This window comes from Pipra filicauda, unplaced genomic scaffold (genome assembly GCF_003945595.2).
Source record: "Pipra filicauda isolate LSUMZ 115617 unplaced genomic scaffold, ASM394559v2 scaffold6_size6359152_pilon, whole genome shotgun sequence".
NCBI classification, from domain to species: domain Eukaryota; kingdom Metazoa; phylum Chordata; class Aves; order Passeriformes; family Pipridae; genus Pipra; species Pipra filicauda.
In genome coordinates, this window is record NW_024104865.1 from 3,001,811 (window position 1) to 3,018,378 (window position 16,568).

At 43.9% G+C, this 16,568-nt stretch overlaps 1 protein-coding gene across 8 annotated transcripts in view; it reads left to right on the forward strand.

Moving 5' to 3' along the window:
• The window catches only part of RGS6 (regulator of G protein signaling 6), a 266,750-nt gene that overhangs the window by 223,904 nt on the left and 26,278 nt on the right, over positions 1-16,568 (forward strand). For all 8 annotated transcript variants that reach the window (XM_027749251.2, XM_039389088.1, XM_027749261.2 and 5 more), the window contains one exon: positions 13,617-13,706. In XM_027749251.2, coding sequence (XP_027605052.1) covers positions 13,617-13,706 — 90 coding nt within the window. The remainder of the gene's footprint in view (positions 1-13,616; positions 13,707-16,568) is intronic.

Below are 16,568 nucleotides of genomic sequence, written 5' to 3' on the forward strand. Positions count from 1 at the left end.
GCAGTGAAAAAATAGTAGAAGGTGATGTAGCACTGCAGTCCTCATTTGAGAGACCACAAAATGCCAGTTCTGTATAAAAAGGTCTGGAAATGAACACATTGTTGTCCTTGGGAAGGAGAAGGTGTAGCAGAGCACATTGAGGTGAGCAAATGCATTATCACAGTAAGTTGAAAACAAAGAATTGTCTGTTATCAGGTGCTTTATCATTGTGCCTTTCCATGAAAGATTTACATTGTGTTTCCAGCTACGTCTACATGGATGTGCTTCTTTGCACAACCTTGGCTGCAAGCCCCAAAAAGCTCTCCCAGATGCTGTTCAACCATCTGGTAAGACAAGTAGTGAGAAGAAAACAGGGAGAAAAGGGGGCTCCAGAAAACATGCCTCTCACTTCAAACCTCTTTGTCCCCAGGCCACTAATGGTCTGAAAGCAAATGGTTCCTCTGTTTAAGAAAATCTCATCTCCAAATCTCAGTCCTCAAAGGGCTCCTAATCCAAACCTGAATTTGATATGCATTTATTATCTCAAACAGACCTCTAAGATGGATTCTTGTACCACAGAAGCAAGTGTTTATTTTGCCATTTCCCCATCTCAGCTTAAGATACTTGCCCTGCTGTGAGTCCCTCACTGCTGCTGCACTCTGCAGTCCTGCACCAGGTCTGTGCTTGCACAGAACTGTCCCTCTTGCTGTGTCTCCCACATGTGGCATTGCCCATCCCGTGCCCCGCTCAAGCCGTGCCAACACGCCTGGGCTCTGAGCATAGCATGCTGTACTGACTCAACCTGCACTCACCTCCCCCCAGCTCTCCAGTTTGTTGGCATCCCCGATCCTCAAGCAGCACAGCACAGCTCCTAGCTCTGTCCTGATCATCAGCTCTGCCAGCTCTCTTGATCTGCAGCACCTTTTGTCATTTTAGTGCTGGGCCCCTCCAGAGGGGAGCCTACCAATTTAGCTGATTATTTTCTGCTCTTAAACAACTGTCCTCTGAGTAAAATATTATGATTATCAAACCATTTTCACTGGGGAGTAAAGCAGCTTTTAATACAAGGGGCACCGTCAGGAAAGGTCAGTTCAATTAAACACTGAAGTACTTAGCAAGATGTAAGCTCCCACAGGAGTTATCAGCATCAGTGAACAACCAATGTGGGGACCCGCAATATGAAACAGGCACTGCCAGCTCTGGAAAGTAAATAGGTTTGGGTCCATCTGAATGGCCTCTTTTGGCTAATGAAGCTGCTGACAGCCAAAGTAATTAATCTTTAACATGGAAACATAGAGCTGTGAGTGTGACAATTGTGGCTTATCTGTACAACATGTTATTAGTTTTTTAGCCATTCTCCCTGTACCCCCATCAAACATCTCCATGCCTCCCCTGAAATGTCTTTCTGCCTTCAGAAAGTCTTTAATCCTTTCCTCAGTCCCTTGGTGTTGAGAGCTAGTATCACAAGAATGCATTATGTCTCCTCATAGTAATGTTTTTTGGGACATTTAGTCTGCGTTTATTGGTAGGCTTCAGACCCAGGTACTGTCAAGTAAGGTAAGTTGTCTTTGGACTGCTTTCCTGTTTTCTTTGTTTATTTTTATTCTTTAATAAATAAAATAGTTTTAGATTGACATTCCTTTACATGAACTAATCAGCTAAGATGATGCAGAGAAATTCAGTTCTAATCAAGGCTCAGTTAGGGATTTTAACTGTACTTTGCAGATCCTTGGCTAATTCCAGAACAAATTTAGACTATAATGCCAAACTGCAGACAGCTTAAACCAGAAATTTACCTGTCCCAGATATTAATCATGGAATAATTTGGGTTGGAATGCACCTTTAAAATTCATCTAGTCCAACTCCCTGCAATGAGCAGAGACATCTTCAACTACTTCAAGTTGCTCAGAGTCCAACCTGACCTTGAATGTTTCCAGGGTACGGGGCATCCACCACCTCTCTGGACAACTTGTTCCAGTGTTTCACTACCTTCATTGTAAAAAATTTCTTCCTTAAACTTAATCTGAGATTTGAGATTTGGGCCCAGTTCATGCTCTCAGCTGTCCCTGGTGTTGGTTCAGTTTTTTCTGGACTGTGATAGAGATACGAGTCCTTGCAGGATTCATCAGTGAGCAGTCATCATCTCGCATTCTGGTTTGGTCAGGAAGCTGGGAGTGTTGACAGAACTTGACAGGATCCTGTTGAATTCAAAACCAAACTCCAGGTTTAAGCAAAGATCTCTTGGAAGTGGAATGTCATTTTCTACCAAGAAGGGAAGATGAGGGGTGACTTTTCTTCTCCTGACTTTGTCTTTTCAAGCGTGCACAGGATGTGAAAGCAAGCATGTAGAGTAGTGTGTGTCTGGTGCCTATTCAGTAGGCATACAGAACTCTTTGTAAGTCTTGAGCAAAATAACAGCATGGAAGGAAAATGTGGAAATAATCGTTCATTGTGTGTCTGTATCATCTTTCATTAAGAACTTGACGAAACATTATTCCTATTTTCTTAAAGTTTCACCCAGTCACCCCAGTTACATGCACGCCTGTAAAGGATGGTGACTAAGCGTGGAGAATCAGGATAACAGCAAAGCAGCTCCAGTGGGCAGTGCAGGCAGCCAGCAAGGAGGTATGGGGCAGCCCCAGGTGCTCTTCCTGGAAAGGGGGCTCAAGTCCACCTGAGCCAGTGCTGCTCAGTGCTGCTGGCACCTGCGCTACAGGGAATTGAAAGCACTGCTGCACTGCATCAGTATTTATACGTGGATGGTGTGCCCAGGGTTCCTGGAAGCTTCTGACATCCTGGACCTTCCTGTGGAGGTTAGGGAGTGCACAAGGACTTGACCTTTTTTCTCTTCTCCTCCTTTGCTCTGATTCTGTGGGACTGGAGGAGAAAATCTATTCTTACACTGCACTCCAGTTGTCTTTGGTTTACGGTGACTCTAGAAAACACGCAAAGTCTCACAGTTGTGTATTTGTTACACTTAGAAGCAAAAATGCAAGCTCCTTCCTTTGTGGATTTCACAAAACAACCTACAACCAAACAGAATCTCAAATCAAGAGCCAGAGCCCCACAAATAAAGCCAGAAGAACAGTTAGGTGTCTGGAGCAAAACCAGGAAGGTGATGGTGGAGGTTTATGTGGTGCGTCTGATTCTGCACAAAACAGGAAACAAAAGACTTGAAGCAGAGATTTACATAGGAGCAGATACTGTGTTGTTACTTTCCTGTTTTGTTTTGGGGGTTTTTTGTTTCTTTCAAAATGTACCTGTGCACCACACATCAGAACGTACTTCTTTTATCTTTTGCCTTCCATTTTAATTTGTGGTTTAGTAGTCATGTTATATGAAAAACACCTAACATCCAGCCTTTCTGTCTCTGAAGGCATCAGGGATCAAACTACTGTCTATGCTATGCCCTTCTGTCACACACAAGCAGAAAAAGGGCCAGGAAAAAGTCACGGGTGAGCTCCTTCCTTGCACACACAGTGACGGAAGGCAGCAGATCTCTCCAAATGAAAGATCATGGAAATGGGGTGACAAGAACAGTCAGCATATTCCCACAGGACAATAGTCTGCCTGTTATTCAGGGTGCTGGTCCTGCCAAGCTATCTAGAACTACATGCATGAGCATTAACAGTGCCCCAGTGTGCCTCCAAAAATAACTTTAAATGGATTACATGGGAGAGTCTCTGTCTTGCTTAAAAAATTGAATTCAGCACTCAGATTCTGGGACTTTTGTGCCAGTAGCGTGCATTGTGCTTCTTGAAAGCAAGAAACAATTGCATGTCAGATCTAGAGCAAGAACATTTCCTCTTCAGGTCAGGAAGCTGCTGATGCTATTCTGTTTCTCCCAGATAGGAAGTGAAAGTGCTTGCAAGTGCATCCTTTTCTAATCAAGAAGCCAGGACTCCAGGAGTCCAATTCTAATGGAGGATGGGGGTATGGTCCCTTCCTGCCAAACCCATGTGCTGCAGGAACACTGTAGTCTTTAATTTTATTAAGGGGTTGTTAGCTCTTTTAAGTGTTCACACTTCTAATTAAAAATTAAAACAAAAATCCCTGGGAAGATTTATCAGCAATGCATTTCAGATCTTCCTTTCTCAATCCACAGCAGGTATGAATGTGGGCTGTCAGGATGGAGTTCGTTGGCAGTTATAAGATTTCGATACACATTTAGACTCCATGAGCTTAAGCTCAACCATTTAAAGGCAATCCAAGATGATATAGCAGCAGATATCTTACAGCCCAGATGTTGATGAGACATGGAAAACTGTTTATATATCCAACTCATGTTCTCTAGGTAGGCATCCAAGCAGGGCTGGTGTTCCCTATCTCAGCATAGCCACCTTTACTCAGAAGCTGTATCCTGCTTGTTTCTGTAGGGTTGTATCCTGCTCTGTCACCATCTCCTATGGGGCATAGACTGCCCAACTGCAATAGAATTTCCTTCTGCTGCATGAGGGACTCTGTGTGTTCCTCTCCATGGCACAGTTAATCTTTTTGGCAGGATTTTCTACAGAGAAAACAAAGAGGAAGCTGCAGACAGCCTGCAAGTGTCAGGGTGTTGACCAAAAGGTTAAGTAGTTACATCTCATAGCTGTACCACAGCATGCATAGGAGTGGAAAACTCCATCTTCGTTGCTGCAACTCCTACATATTGTATTGTTTGGAAAAGAAATGCCGGTCTCCCAAATGCTACAGGAGGTTGCCCCCTCCCCCCAGCCAAAACCTTTTCACTTGGGCTTTTTGCCAGTAGCCAGGATTTGGCCCATATTGAGAGAATCAGCCTCTTAGCCACGATCATTGTTCTCAAAACCTAAAGCTGCTCATATGGTGTTAGACTCCTGGCAGCCCACTCTTGTCTCCCAGGATAGCCCTTGCTATATTTAGGACTAAATCCTCCTGCAGTACCAGGCTGACCCCTTAACTGCATGGCGCTCAACAACCCTTTGCTTCTAGTCCTCTGCACTGCGTCTGCCATGGAGCCCCAGCAGCTCTGCCCTCCCATTTGTGTGTTTGAAAATGTGAAGCAAACCAGTTGTCTCATCAATTTACAGAGGAGCCATAGCTAAATTTATGTGTTATTTTATCAATGCGCTTTTCCATGAAAGATTTACACTGCGTTTCCAACTATGTATCTACAGGGCTAAACAAAGGATTTCTGTGTATTACTCAAAATGAGCTCTCATTGCTTACAGTTATCCTGCTTGCTCAGGTTCTTTTTACTATGTTCCTGTGCCTTCAGCCCAGTGTAATTTCATTTGTGGCCTGAAAAGAGGTTTTATGCTTTTTAGTTTAGCAGGGAGGTTAGTCTATATTACAGTATAATTATTAATCTTTTTTTTTCTTTAGTAGCAGAAGCAACTTGGTTGAGTATAAAGAAAAGGCACCAGCTAAAACTGTGGATGTAAATTATCGTGTCCCTTAAATACTTGAGAGTGGAAAAAAAGATATTGCTCAGATTTTCCAGAGCAATTCGTGCTTAGGCCAAGACCCTTATGTGCCTTTTACCAACCTGAAGCATTTCTTTTCCAAACTGTAAATTAAGGAAAACCTGGCACTGTCGCAGCAGTCAGAGCGCCCAGTCACCCCTGGCCCTGCTAGATGGCAGCACTGCCGGGTACCAGAGAGGCTCCAGGACAGGAGGTTGTCCTGGTTAATGCAGGCAGGCAGCTCAAAACAGGCAGTACAGTATTTTTGAGAAGAGTGAAATCCTAAATGCAGGAACCAGAATAAGCAGATCCAAAAGCATTCTTAGTGGGGATTTGGAGACATTAAGGGGAATTGGAATAAAACAAATGTGTTTCCCTGCCTCCTCCCCCCACCCCTGGTGTTTTCCCATCAAGTTCAGTCAGGACAAATATGAAGGTCTCTTCTGCACTTATTCACTGCTTGCCTCATCTCAACTGTGCCTACTATCAACTACTTTGGCTTCCAGAGCTGGTGCAGCAGTTTTTCCTGCTTTCTCTAAAGTACATTTTAGTACCATCAGTTAGGCTAAATGCAGTTTATCATAATTGCTCCTAAAAAGTGTTGCATTCAGTTGTGGCACAAGTAACTGCTAGAGAGTCTCCTTTCCTTTCTTTGGCTTTTTGGAAGATCCTGGTTGTGGTGTGGTCGGGGGTCCTGGTGGTCAGACAGGATTCCTGAGGATGAGCTAGGAACAGTACAACACGGTGAACAGGACATGTCTCCAACAACCCTTGTATTGTAGGTGTTGCTGACTGCAGTGTGCACGTGTGCTGGCACGGGTTAACCTCAGCTCGTCTACCACAGATGTCTGTGCAGAGTGGAGGTGCCGACAGACAGGCACTAGGCTGCTGCCAAATCTAATTGGAAGGTGCAGCAGTCGCACACCATGTGCTCAGAAAAGCATCTTCCTGTTTTCTCCTTACTCACGTCCTCTTTGTGCTATAGAGACAATTCTTCCAAAAGTCAACCCCAGGCAGGTTCTCAGCTGGCATCTGTTGCCATCCTTTCCAGCAAAGAACACAAGGCCTCCACTCAGGCACCAGTCTCTCATGTGTGAATCTGCAGTAAATTCCTTCCCAGTGCCCAGCATACAGGTAGAACAAACATTAACATTCATTGCAGTATGCTGTTATTTATTTAGTTGTTTAATCTACTGCTTTACATTGCTTGTGGACTTTTCTTCTAATGGATTTGTTTGACATGCTGCAAATCTCCCTTGCAGTTGGCCAGAGGGGCAGCTCCTGGTGCCTGCATGCTTGCAATACGAAGGAGTCTCCAAATCAGCTCTTACTAGTTAATACCAGTTGTTGATGACGGGGTGAAGGAGTACTCCAAAACAATCCAAAAGATGTTAGTGGGATAGCTACAGCAAGATGGTTTATGACCAGTTTGCAAACGGCAAAGTGAACCCTTGGAGCTCAAGTGAATATCAACAGCTATCTAACCTTAGTGTAAACCCTCCAGAATGAGCTAAAAATCATAGACTAGAACCATAGAATCATTAAAGTTGGAAAATACCTTCAAGGTCATTCAGTCTAACCTTTGACCGATAACCACCGTGACAACTAAATCATAGCACTAAGTGCCATGTCCATTCATTTCTTGAACACTTCCTGGGATACTGACTCCACCATCTCCCTGAGTAGCCCATTCCAATGCTTAACCACCCTTTCAGTGAAAAAATTCTTCCTGATGTCCATTCTGAACATCCCTTGGTGCAGCTTGAGGCTGTTTCCTCTTGTCCTGTCATTGGTTGCCTGGGAGAAGAGGCCAGTCCACATCTTGATACAACCTCCTTTCAGGTAGTTGTAGAGAGTGATAGGGTCTTCCCTGAACCTCCATTTCTTCAGGTTAAACAACCCCAGCTCACTCAGCCGCTTCTCATATGACTTACTCTCTCTACCCTTCACCGGTTTCATTGCCCTTCTCTGGACGCACTCCAGCACCTCAATGTTGTAGTGAGGGGCTCAAAACTGACACAGGACTCGAGATGCAACCTCACCAGTGCCAAGTACAAAGGGACAATCACTTCCCTGGTCCTGCTGGCCACACTATTTCTGATACAGGCCATGATGCCATAGGCCTTCTTGGCCACCTGGGCACACTGCTGGCTTGTGTTCAGATGGCTGTTGACCAGCACCCACAGGTCTTTTTCCAGCCACTCTTCCCCAAGCCTGTAGCACTGCATGGGGCTGTTGTGACTGAAGTGCAGGACTTGGCACTTCGCCTTACTGCGCCTCATACAATTGGCCTTGACCCATCTATCCAGCCTGTCCAGATCCCTGTGCAGAGCCTTCATACTCCCACCCAATCTGGTGTCATCTGTGAACGGACTGAGGGTGCACTCAATCCCCTCATCTAGATCATCAATAAAGACATTTAACAGGGCTGGCCCCAGTACTGAGCCCTGGCTTACTCCACTCGTGACCAGCCACCAACTGGATGTAACTCCATTCACCACCACTCTGGGCCCAGCCATCTAGCCAGTGTTTAGCCCAGAAAGAATGCACCTTTCCAAGGCATGGGCTGCCAGCTTCTCTAGGAGAATGCTGTGGGAGACAGTATTGAAGGCTTTACTGAAGTCCAGGTAGACTACATCCATAGCTTTTCCCTCATCCACTAGGAAGGTCACCTGGTCATAAAAGCAAATCAGCTTGGTGAGGCAGGACCTGCTTTTTCTGTACCCGTGCTGGCTAGCCCTGATCCTTTGCTTGTCCTGTACATGCTGTATGATGGCACTCCAGATGAACTGTTTCATAAATGTGCTAAATGGGAAACCTGTGCTTGAAGTGAGCAAAGAAATTGCCATTTCCTCTTATTCCCCCTCATCATCTAAAGCTTGCAGCTGTCTTTAAGCACAAACAGGGAAAAATTTATATCAGCAAGTTCAAATTTAAGGGCTTTCTGGAATCTAGCTGCTATTCAGAGTTCAAGAGAAAATTGTGCTTGGCTTTCACAACTTCCAAATGTCATGGTGGGTAAGATACAGGTGGGATTAGGAATGGGTGTTTAACCAACAATTCTCTTCTTGTCTCATATACATGACTCAGAGGGAAGAACCAAGATTTTCTGCTAAAAAGAAACATTCTTAAGAGAGAACATGATTCCTGGGATCTAACAGGCACTTTGGGCAAGTCAGATGTTTGGGGTTTTTTTATTATCAGGTTTTTTCCCACATTTTTCTTGAGTGTTCCCAAGGTCTTGCTTATCTGGCAGCAGTGCCCTCCCCAAGGTTATTGTGCTTTGACTGCGAGGGGGAAGAGAGTCCTGAGATCACATAGCAGCATATTGATTTGAAGCAGGTGCAGCTTCGAGACAGTTTCTGCTATCTCAACCACCTCCCACATTCCCATCTGGATTGCAAACTTTCTTTATTTTTTCCTCCCCCTTTCCCCTCTCATCAGGAAAAATTTACAAAGCTTGTCCTTCATCTCTTTCCAAAGGTAAAGCTTGTGGAAGGAAAATAAGTCAGGAGATGCGGAACCTCATGAGGGTTTATTTCCCTGCACTTAAAGCTGTCAGCTGTCAGGAGTGGGATTTCCTCTTGGTTTCTCATAAGTGTAGAAACTAATTTTTTTGTGATTTACCTGGTTGGTTCCTTTGTTTTCTAGAAGGGACAACATTTTCCCCTTTAAAATGTACCGTTTGTTCTCCTTTATATCATGCAATGGTGATGGCATATGAAATGGTTATGCTGTCTGAAGTATAACTCTCATGATAGAAGACTAGGTATAGAGAATATGTTTGACGGAGCTGGACAGCCCTCAGCACTACTGCATATTTCTTCCCACTATGCAGGAGATGTGATTAGGGTGCATAAAACACAAAAGGGATCTGCCTTTTTCTTAAGAAGAGATGCAAGTAGATCCCATTGCCTCTGTTGACTTGGTTCAAGAACTGGGAAACAACAGTCATGAGGGTGTTTGACAACAAACCTGCACTGCTTGAAGGAATCTTGTAAGGGAAGTGTTTGCTTCCTGGAGATGAAATACACTGTACTTACAAAAGCAAGTTCTTATGTCACCCTCCATGTTAGATTGACATTTCCAAACATACATCTGTTGTCGCAGGGGAACATCAGTCCAGCCAGCACTCATCAACAGCACGTTGGGTGAGGGACCGAGTGACCAGTCAGCTCAGAAAACCAGCTCACCAGGGCTTGCTCTCACATGTCAAGTCAGTCCCTGTCTCCACGTGCAGCTGCCACTGCAGTGGCCTGAGATGGCAGCTTGCTGCTCAGAAATAGCTGGCAAGGCTGCAGGGGAGACCAGTGGGACACGTGATGCCTGTCAACTCCTGGCTAAATCTTAACAGACTTATTTTTTCTGCTTTTTATCTGACTTTATAAGCTACCCTTGGTAGCTCGATGGCTTAATAGATCACTTGGGCAATTCTGTTAGATGATTGTCTTAAATTCTTGGTTTTGCAACATGACTCCCTAAAGGATTGCTGTCTTAAGGCTAGAGCAGGGACCTTCAAGTCTGAACCCTATTTGGGAAGTGGTATCCAGCAATGACTGGGAGAGGCTACACTGCCTAGATGAAGTGTTTTTCCTGCTCTTGTGCAGATGGGGCACAGGAATTTCCCATGGCACTTGTAAAGAAGTGATGCAGTGGTAATTCTGGCCAGACTGCTTGCAGTGCAAGTAATGTCCAGAGCTGCAGCTGCGCTTTTAAAAATTATACAAGTAGTGCATTTACTTTGTGTATTCAGGGAACCAGCAATAGTGAACTCATTACCATGTAAAAAATGTTACAAAATGGAAAGTTATTTCAGCATAAGGATGGAAAGGCTCAGATTTCTTGCCAGCAGTGTCAGGTATGTCAGGGAGATCATGCATGTGTATTAAGTGCATCGCTAGAGTAGCTGGCTGCACTGGGAAATCTCAGTCTTTAATGAGAGTGTCCTTCCTTTCCATCATGTGATGAAAAGGTGGAACAAAAGCAGCTCCTCAGTAAAATAAAAAGTGAGAGACCAGTGGGTTGCAATGATCCAAAGTGAGCTAAAAATCCATAATAGAGGAGGACAAGCCAATTTGTACAAGTTGCACAGAGCAACTATATCCAAACCTGCACCTTTGTTGATAAGCTCATTGCTTGGACTTCCACTGAATATGGCCAGTTGCTAGACCTCCAGTAGCTTTCAATGTATTTATGAAATGAGGAGCTGCTAAACCCTAGCTGTAGGTTCTCCCTAGAAAGTTGCAGATTCTAGAAAGTATAGCAGTAAATAGCTTGGTGGCAAAGAACAGGGTAAGCTAAATATTAAAACAAATGTCACAGCCACTGGCATTTCCCATCCTGCAGCTAGATTTGTTGTGTAAGTGGGCTCAAAACACACTGCAGCCACAATTTTAGCAGGAATCTTTATGGTGCAGTCTCAGTGGGAATTTTGGCTGCAGCAATGTAAGCTGTCCTGTACTGTTGCAAATTGGAAGGCAGTCTTTGCTGACCTGAGCGACTGGCTCAGACTTCCAATAGGTGCTTCAGAAATGCAGTGTTGTGTATCATTCATGCCTCCAGTCCAGAGCTTCTTCAAAGCAAGCCCTTTGAATTCTTACAATTAAGCACTAAAGTTTGCTTCTCTAGCTATGCATATCTCTCCTTTTCCTATGCCCAACCTTCTTCCCTCATTAGCATTCAAAACCTGTTTGATTTTATCTTTGGTGAACAGCTGAAAGGTACCAGTATTGCTGCTCGGTGGTTCCAAGATGTGAAAAGCAGAGAAAATGCTTCAAACCAATTAGCCAACTGCAGTGGCAGTGGGGCTGTGGTGGTGCAATAGTCCTATTTCAGGGAAGGGCTTCAGTTACGAAGTCACCTTGTGGTTTATTTTATCTCGGGATTGAATCAATTTTTTCCCATTCTCACCACCAGATACTGAGTTTATACTGTTTTAAGGTCAAATACATGAAGTTGTCTTGACATGAGCAAGAATGATAGTTGTCACTGGCATGCAGGCAGGTTGTATGGCCAGCCTGGTGTGTTCTCCTTTGCCTCTGTCTGTGTGGCAATGAAAGCTGTATGTTATTTTCTAAATATGTTGTCACTGTGTTTCGGAGCAGACCCAGTTGTCTGACCATGGGGAAAGAAACCATTTCAAGTCCAAAGACAGTAAAAAAATTAATCATGTCTAGCAAAAGGTTAATAAAAATACCCCTGTCACCCACCAGCCCCGCAGCACCTCAGCCCCACAGCACCTTCCTGCCCACCTCAGCACCCCCTCCCACCAGCACCCTCCATGTGCTGGCTGCTGCAATGAGGACCACTAAGAGGAAGAAGACTCTGGAGACCCCCTCAGGCCCTTTACTGTTGATGGGCTACCCCACTTACTCATCAGTCTCCTTGTGGTCCTGGAAAATCACATAGTTAGGCAGGGGCTTTTCACCAGTAATTATAAAGAACTTATTAGGAGGACATGGAGTCTCCTTGGAAACCTTAAGAAATAACAGTACAGGTAAACTGGTTGGGTTTAAATCAACTGAGTCCTGAGTTTCTGCTAGTTGAAGTATTTAGGAGAGAACTGATGTTGAGAATCCTTATTCACACCAGAGAAATATAAACCTTTTGACAACCATATCCACGATGTGTATTATTTTCCCTTCTCTTGTCTTAGGGCATACTTGGCTCATGGTATCCTGCATAAATAGAACAAATGTCCCACAGCTGGATGTGAAATCTTATGGCAATGCTGTACGTGAGGAGTGTGAAACTGTGCCCTCCCATGTGTTTTTTTCTGAAGCAAGAAGGGTGACATTTGCTAAATGGCTTTATATGAGTGTTTCTATTGCAAAATCTTGTGCTGTCCTTCAGTTAACTAATGCTGCACAAATGAGGATCTGTCAAGACTAAAAGCAAGTATGGAAATTAACCAGTAAAAATTGTTCCACACCAGGTTGTAGCTCAAAGGATACATTTATGCTGTGTCGTAGGAAAACCAGTGGCAGTTATGCCCCTCTTAGGACTACACCGAATAGTGTAAGAAAGCTGAATTAAGCAGTTCTTCTGTGTATAGACAGGTCATTGCTAATTACCCATGTTGGTGAAGATAAGGGAATTCTGCTTGGCTTGTTAACACACTGAAATAAGCTGTGCGACTTCTGTCTGGTTTGGTTCTTCTAAAGTTTCATGTACAATGGCTTTAGGATAGGAGAGAATATTTCATGTTGTATAAATCAGTATAGATAAAACTGCTCATTAACTCTGTAAAAGTGCTTCCTTGGGCAAAGTCTAAGAGAAATGCCCAGGATGCCTGTTTTTCTCTTGAGTTCCTTTTGTGTGTTCTCAGTCATTATTTGGTCAAAGTATTTTGATTTTATTTTCTTTGTGTTTGGGATAATATCTGTTACAAAACTAGGGATAACTAGGAGAAGAGCTGACTGTGTTGAGGGATTCTCAGCAGGAAAGTAAAACTAAGGAAGGAAATTAGAAAAGGGTATGTGTTAAGTTCTGCTGCAATGAAACACTACTTTGTAAGTTTGAATATACACATACTAGGTTCTCTTAGAGCAAACTGGTAACAGGAGTTAGGCTTGCTAGGAGAAGAAAGAACCCAAAAGAGAAACTCACCCAATGTAAGATGTAGCCATCCACATCTGAGCTAGTCATGTAACCTCCTGCATAGTCACCAGAGGTATGGGCTTTTTCAGGATATTAGCAGGTTTGCTTGCTTAAATACATGTCTTAAGTGGAGATGAAATGTGTCTCAAGTATCAGTTCCTTTCTGTAAACAGGAGGGGAATGCTGGGTGATAGTCCAGGTATCTAGGAGTGGTAAAATGAAACCTAATCTATGGGACAGTTTCTGGTGTTTATTTCTTCCTTCTAGAGGCATCCCAGTAGCTTCAGACAGGCTAGGCACCTGCTTATAATCTGGAGACTTAAGAGAGTTGCAGTCTTTGCAGAATAACACTGATTATCAAATAATGTGTGCCAGCTTTTGGGGTGAGGGCCATCTCTTTGTTTGGTGTTTATACAGCCCTAGGCACAGCAGGATCCTGCCCCAGGATGGACCTCCCGTACACTACCACAGCACAGATAATCAATAATAGCAGCCTTACTTAGAACTTTGATCAGTCTCTCTTCCTTCTAATTTACTGTGTTTTAAATCTCTGTGATGTCTAAATGAGGTTTGATAACAATTCTCTGTCTCTCATTTCCTCCCGTCCCACAGGAGCACATTTACAAGCTGATGAAGAGTGACAGCTATGCGCGCTTCCTCCGTTCCAGTGCTTACCAGGACTTACTGCTGGCGAAGAAGAAGGTATCTGTTGGAAAGGACACGCTTGCATCTCTTAGCACCTCTTGATTCTCACCTGCTGCTTGCTGCTAGTGTGAAAATGAAAATACTGTTTCCTTTTTTTTTTCTTAAAGAAGGGAATGAGCACTTTTGTCTTCTTCACTGGGGGCACAGGGTATGGCATCCATGTGCACAGCCTCAGCATGAGTTTTGGGGAAAATATGGTGACCCAAGGTAAAAATAATATTGAAAGGTGTTTGTCTTGCACAGTTGTCTCCGAAACTCAATGTAGGCAATTAAAATTGTATTACCTCTTTCTCATGGAAAAGATGGTGTGTGGTATGAGAAGCAGAACCCATCAATCTATTCATTACTGGTGCAAAATTCACCCATTAAGGTTTTCACCTGCCTAGCCTCACCATGTGGTATTTCCTTTGGATGCCTTACCTATAAATTCCTCTTCAGTGATTTCCATACTCCTGTTTCCCCCTTCCCTTGCTTTTGCCTGCCTAGAGATGTTTCATTTTCCTCAGAGACAGGAAATAATTACAACACATGTAGTAATCAAGAATTCCAACCACATTGTCTCACAGGAGATCTGGATTTGAGCTCTTCTTAACCTTTTAGTATCTGCATGAGTTCTGCCAGCACCGTGATTCTGTCAGGAGCCCCCAGATTAGGGCAGCAAAGGAGTGATTACACAGACTTATAACAACTCCTGTCCCTGTGCCCCTTCTTTCTAAGAGGTCTGGGAGATAAGCTACTGATCTCTGCATTTGTGGCTGTGCTCAAATGCTTCCTGCACCTCCTGACTAATTTCCATAGGTCTGTGTGTCTGTCTGTGTGCATGTGCATGCCATGTACATGTGTATGTGTCCCACTTACATTTGGCTTCCAGGACCCTATGTAAACTGAGTCCTGACTCCTGCAGCCTGAGTGTGTGGTTTCCCGTCACCATCTTCCCTGCTGTTTTTCTGCTGCATTCTCTGTGTGCTGCCAAATTACATTGCATCGACACAATACAATGAAATCCCAGTGGTATTTTTGTCCTGGTTGTCATTGTGTGCCCTAAAAGCATGCATATGGTGACAAAAGGAGACAAGTCTCTCTGTCTGCTGTGCCAGAACTACTGGAAGGTGGTTAGGGGAAGGTAGTGGAGGGCAGCAGTCAGCCTTCTGTTTCAAAATGTCTGGTCTATGACAGCATAAGCCAGTGCAGGTTAGACCTGACTTAGAGTTCAGAAGCTGTAGGGAAAGAAGGAAGTATAAGGCAAAGTCTTCTGATGGTATAAAGCATAAAAACCTCTGCCGTCTTCCTACCCCTAGCAGTTTGTGGTTCCCCTCACCATTGAACACATGAGGGTTTGAGTGCTTGAAAACCGGGAGAGTTTTCTCCTCCCAGCCAAGCCCATTCAAACTGGAGGTTTATTTCTTTGCAGTCCTTGTTTGCTCTCAGATCAAGCCCTGGATGTGTCAGTGTGACATCCTCATTCCCCTGCAAACTGCCGGAGGAGCAGGTTTTGGTGTCATGTTAACACAGCCATGAAAGTAAGAATCACGTTTCTTGTAAAAAGAGCTGTGGGTGCGCGAGTAAATATATCAAAGCACAAAAAAGGCAGGAGTAGATCTGTGCAGATGTGCTGTTCACGAGCTTCACATGATGTGGGAGGGGAGTTGGTGTTACTCTGGAGTCTGTAAAGCTCTGTGCAACCACATTGCATTATGTTGGACAAGTGAATGTTTTGGAAAGAGTGTAGGTACAGAAGTGCTGACAGAAAGAACAAGAAATTTCTGTGCACTGAGCTACATGGTCCTTTTTTGAGGACCTTTGGTGCAGCTTTGTGAGACATTCTTTTAAAATTCCTCTAAATAACTGGAAAGCAGAGGGAAGGAAAAGAGAAACCCAGTGGCATATCAGAGCCTGTGTGGCAAAAGGATTTGGTTTAGAACCTGCAAACAAAGTCCTGGATTCACTGATATGAATAGAAATTCACTGCAGTTCTTTAAGTCTTGATGAGTACATCTCTCTGAGGCATGTCTGTCCTCAAGACATTATCTTCACATTGCCTGTATACCACACTGTATGACATAGCCTTAGTTTTATTACTGAAAATAAGTTCTGTCAGAAGCACAGCATGATGGACATGGGATAAAAGAGTTGCTTGCACTAAGCAAATAAACTAATGGCTTTAGATTCACACGTGAACATTTTGTGGATAAGTTTATGTTATTTGATCTTTTGCCCTTTGGCACTGGGTTGTGGCTAACTGACTGTGTGGCTAGAGCACAGGACTGGGAGCCATAAAAATCCATGTGCTTCGCCTGGTTCCCCCACCTAATTTCTTGTGTGAGCTTGGTGAAAAGAAGGTTCAACTTTGCCTGCCTCATATCCTCCTCTTTGTCAAATGGCAATAATAATAGTGACCTGCTCAGCTTGAAGCCAAAGCTTGATTAGTGATTCCAAACATGCTTGACATTTTTAATATTTGTAAGATACTGTCAATTTGAAGAGTTATTTTCTTCCACACCATACGATAACCACAGATGTGGAGCTTCCCTTCCCTGCTCTGGGAGTAAAGCAATGGAGAGGAAGAAGGGAGAAGAAATTACGGGTCGGGATTGAGATACAATGACAGAATTATGAGAGGAACATACTGTTCACACCACTAACGGATACAAGACAGCAGACATAGGTTGTATGCAGACCAGGCATACATACTTTGTTAATCCATTTAAGATTTTTTTTTCTTCATTCTTCCCAGTGTCATTATTGCAAATAACCACAGTTTTATTGGTCTCAATCCTGCAGATTCATGGTGCTCAGCAGGGAATATGAGGTTGGCCTCCAGCAAGGGTGTGATTGGAAGCAGTGAGCTGCAGAGAGGGA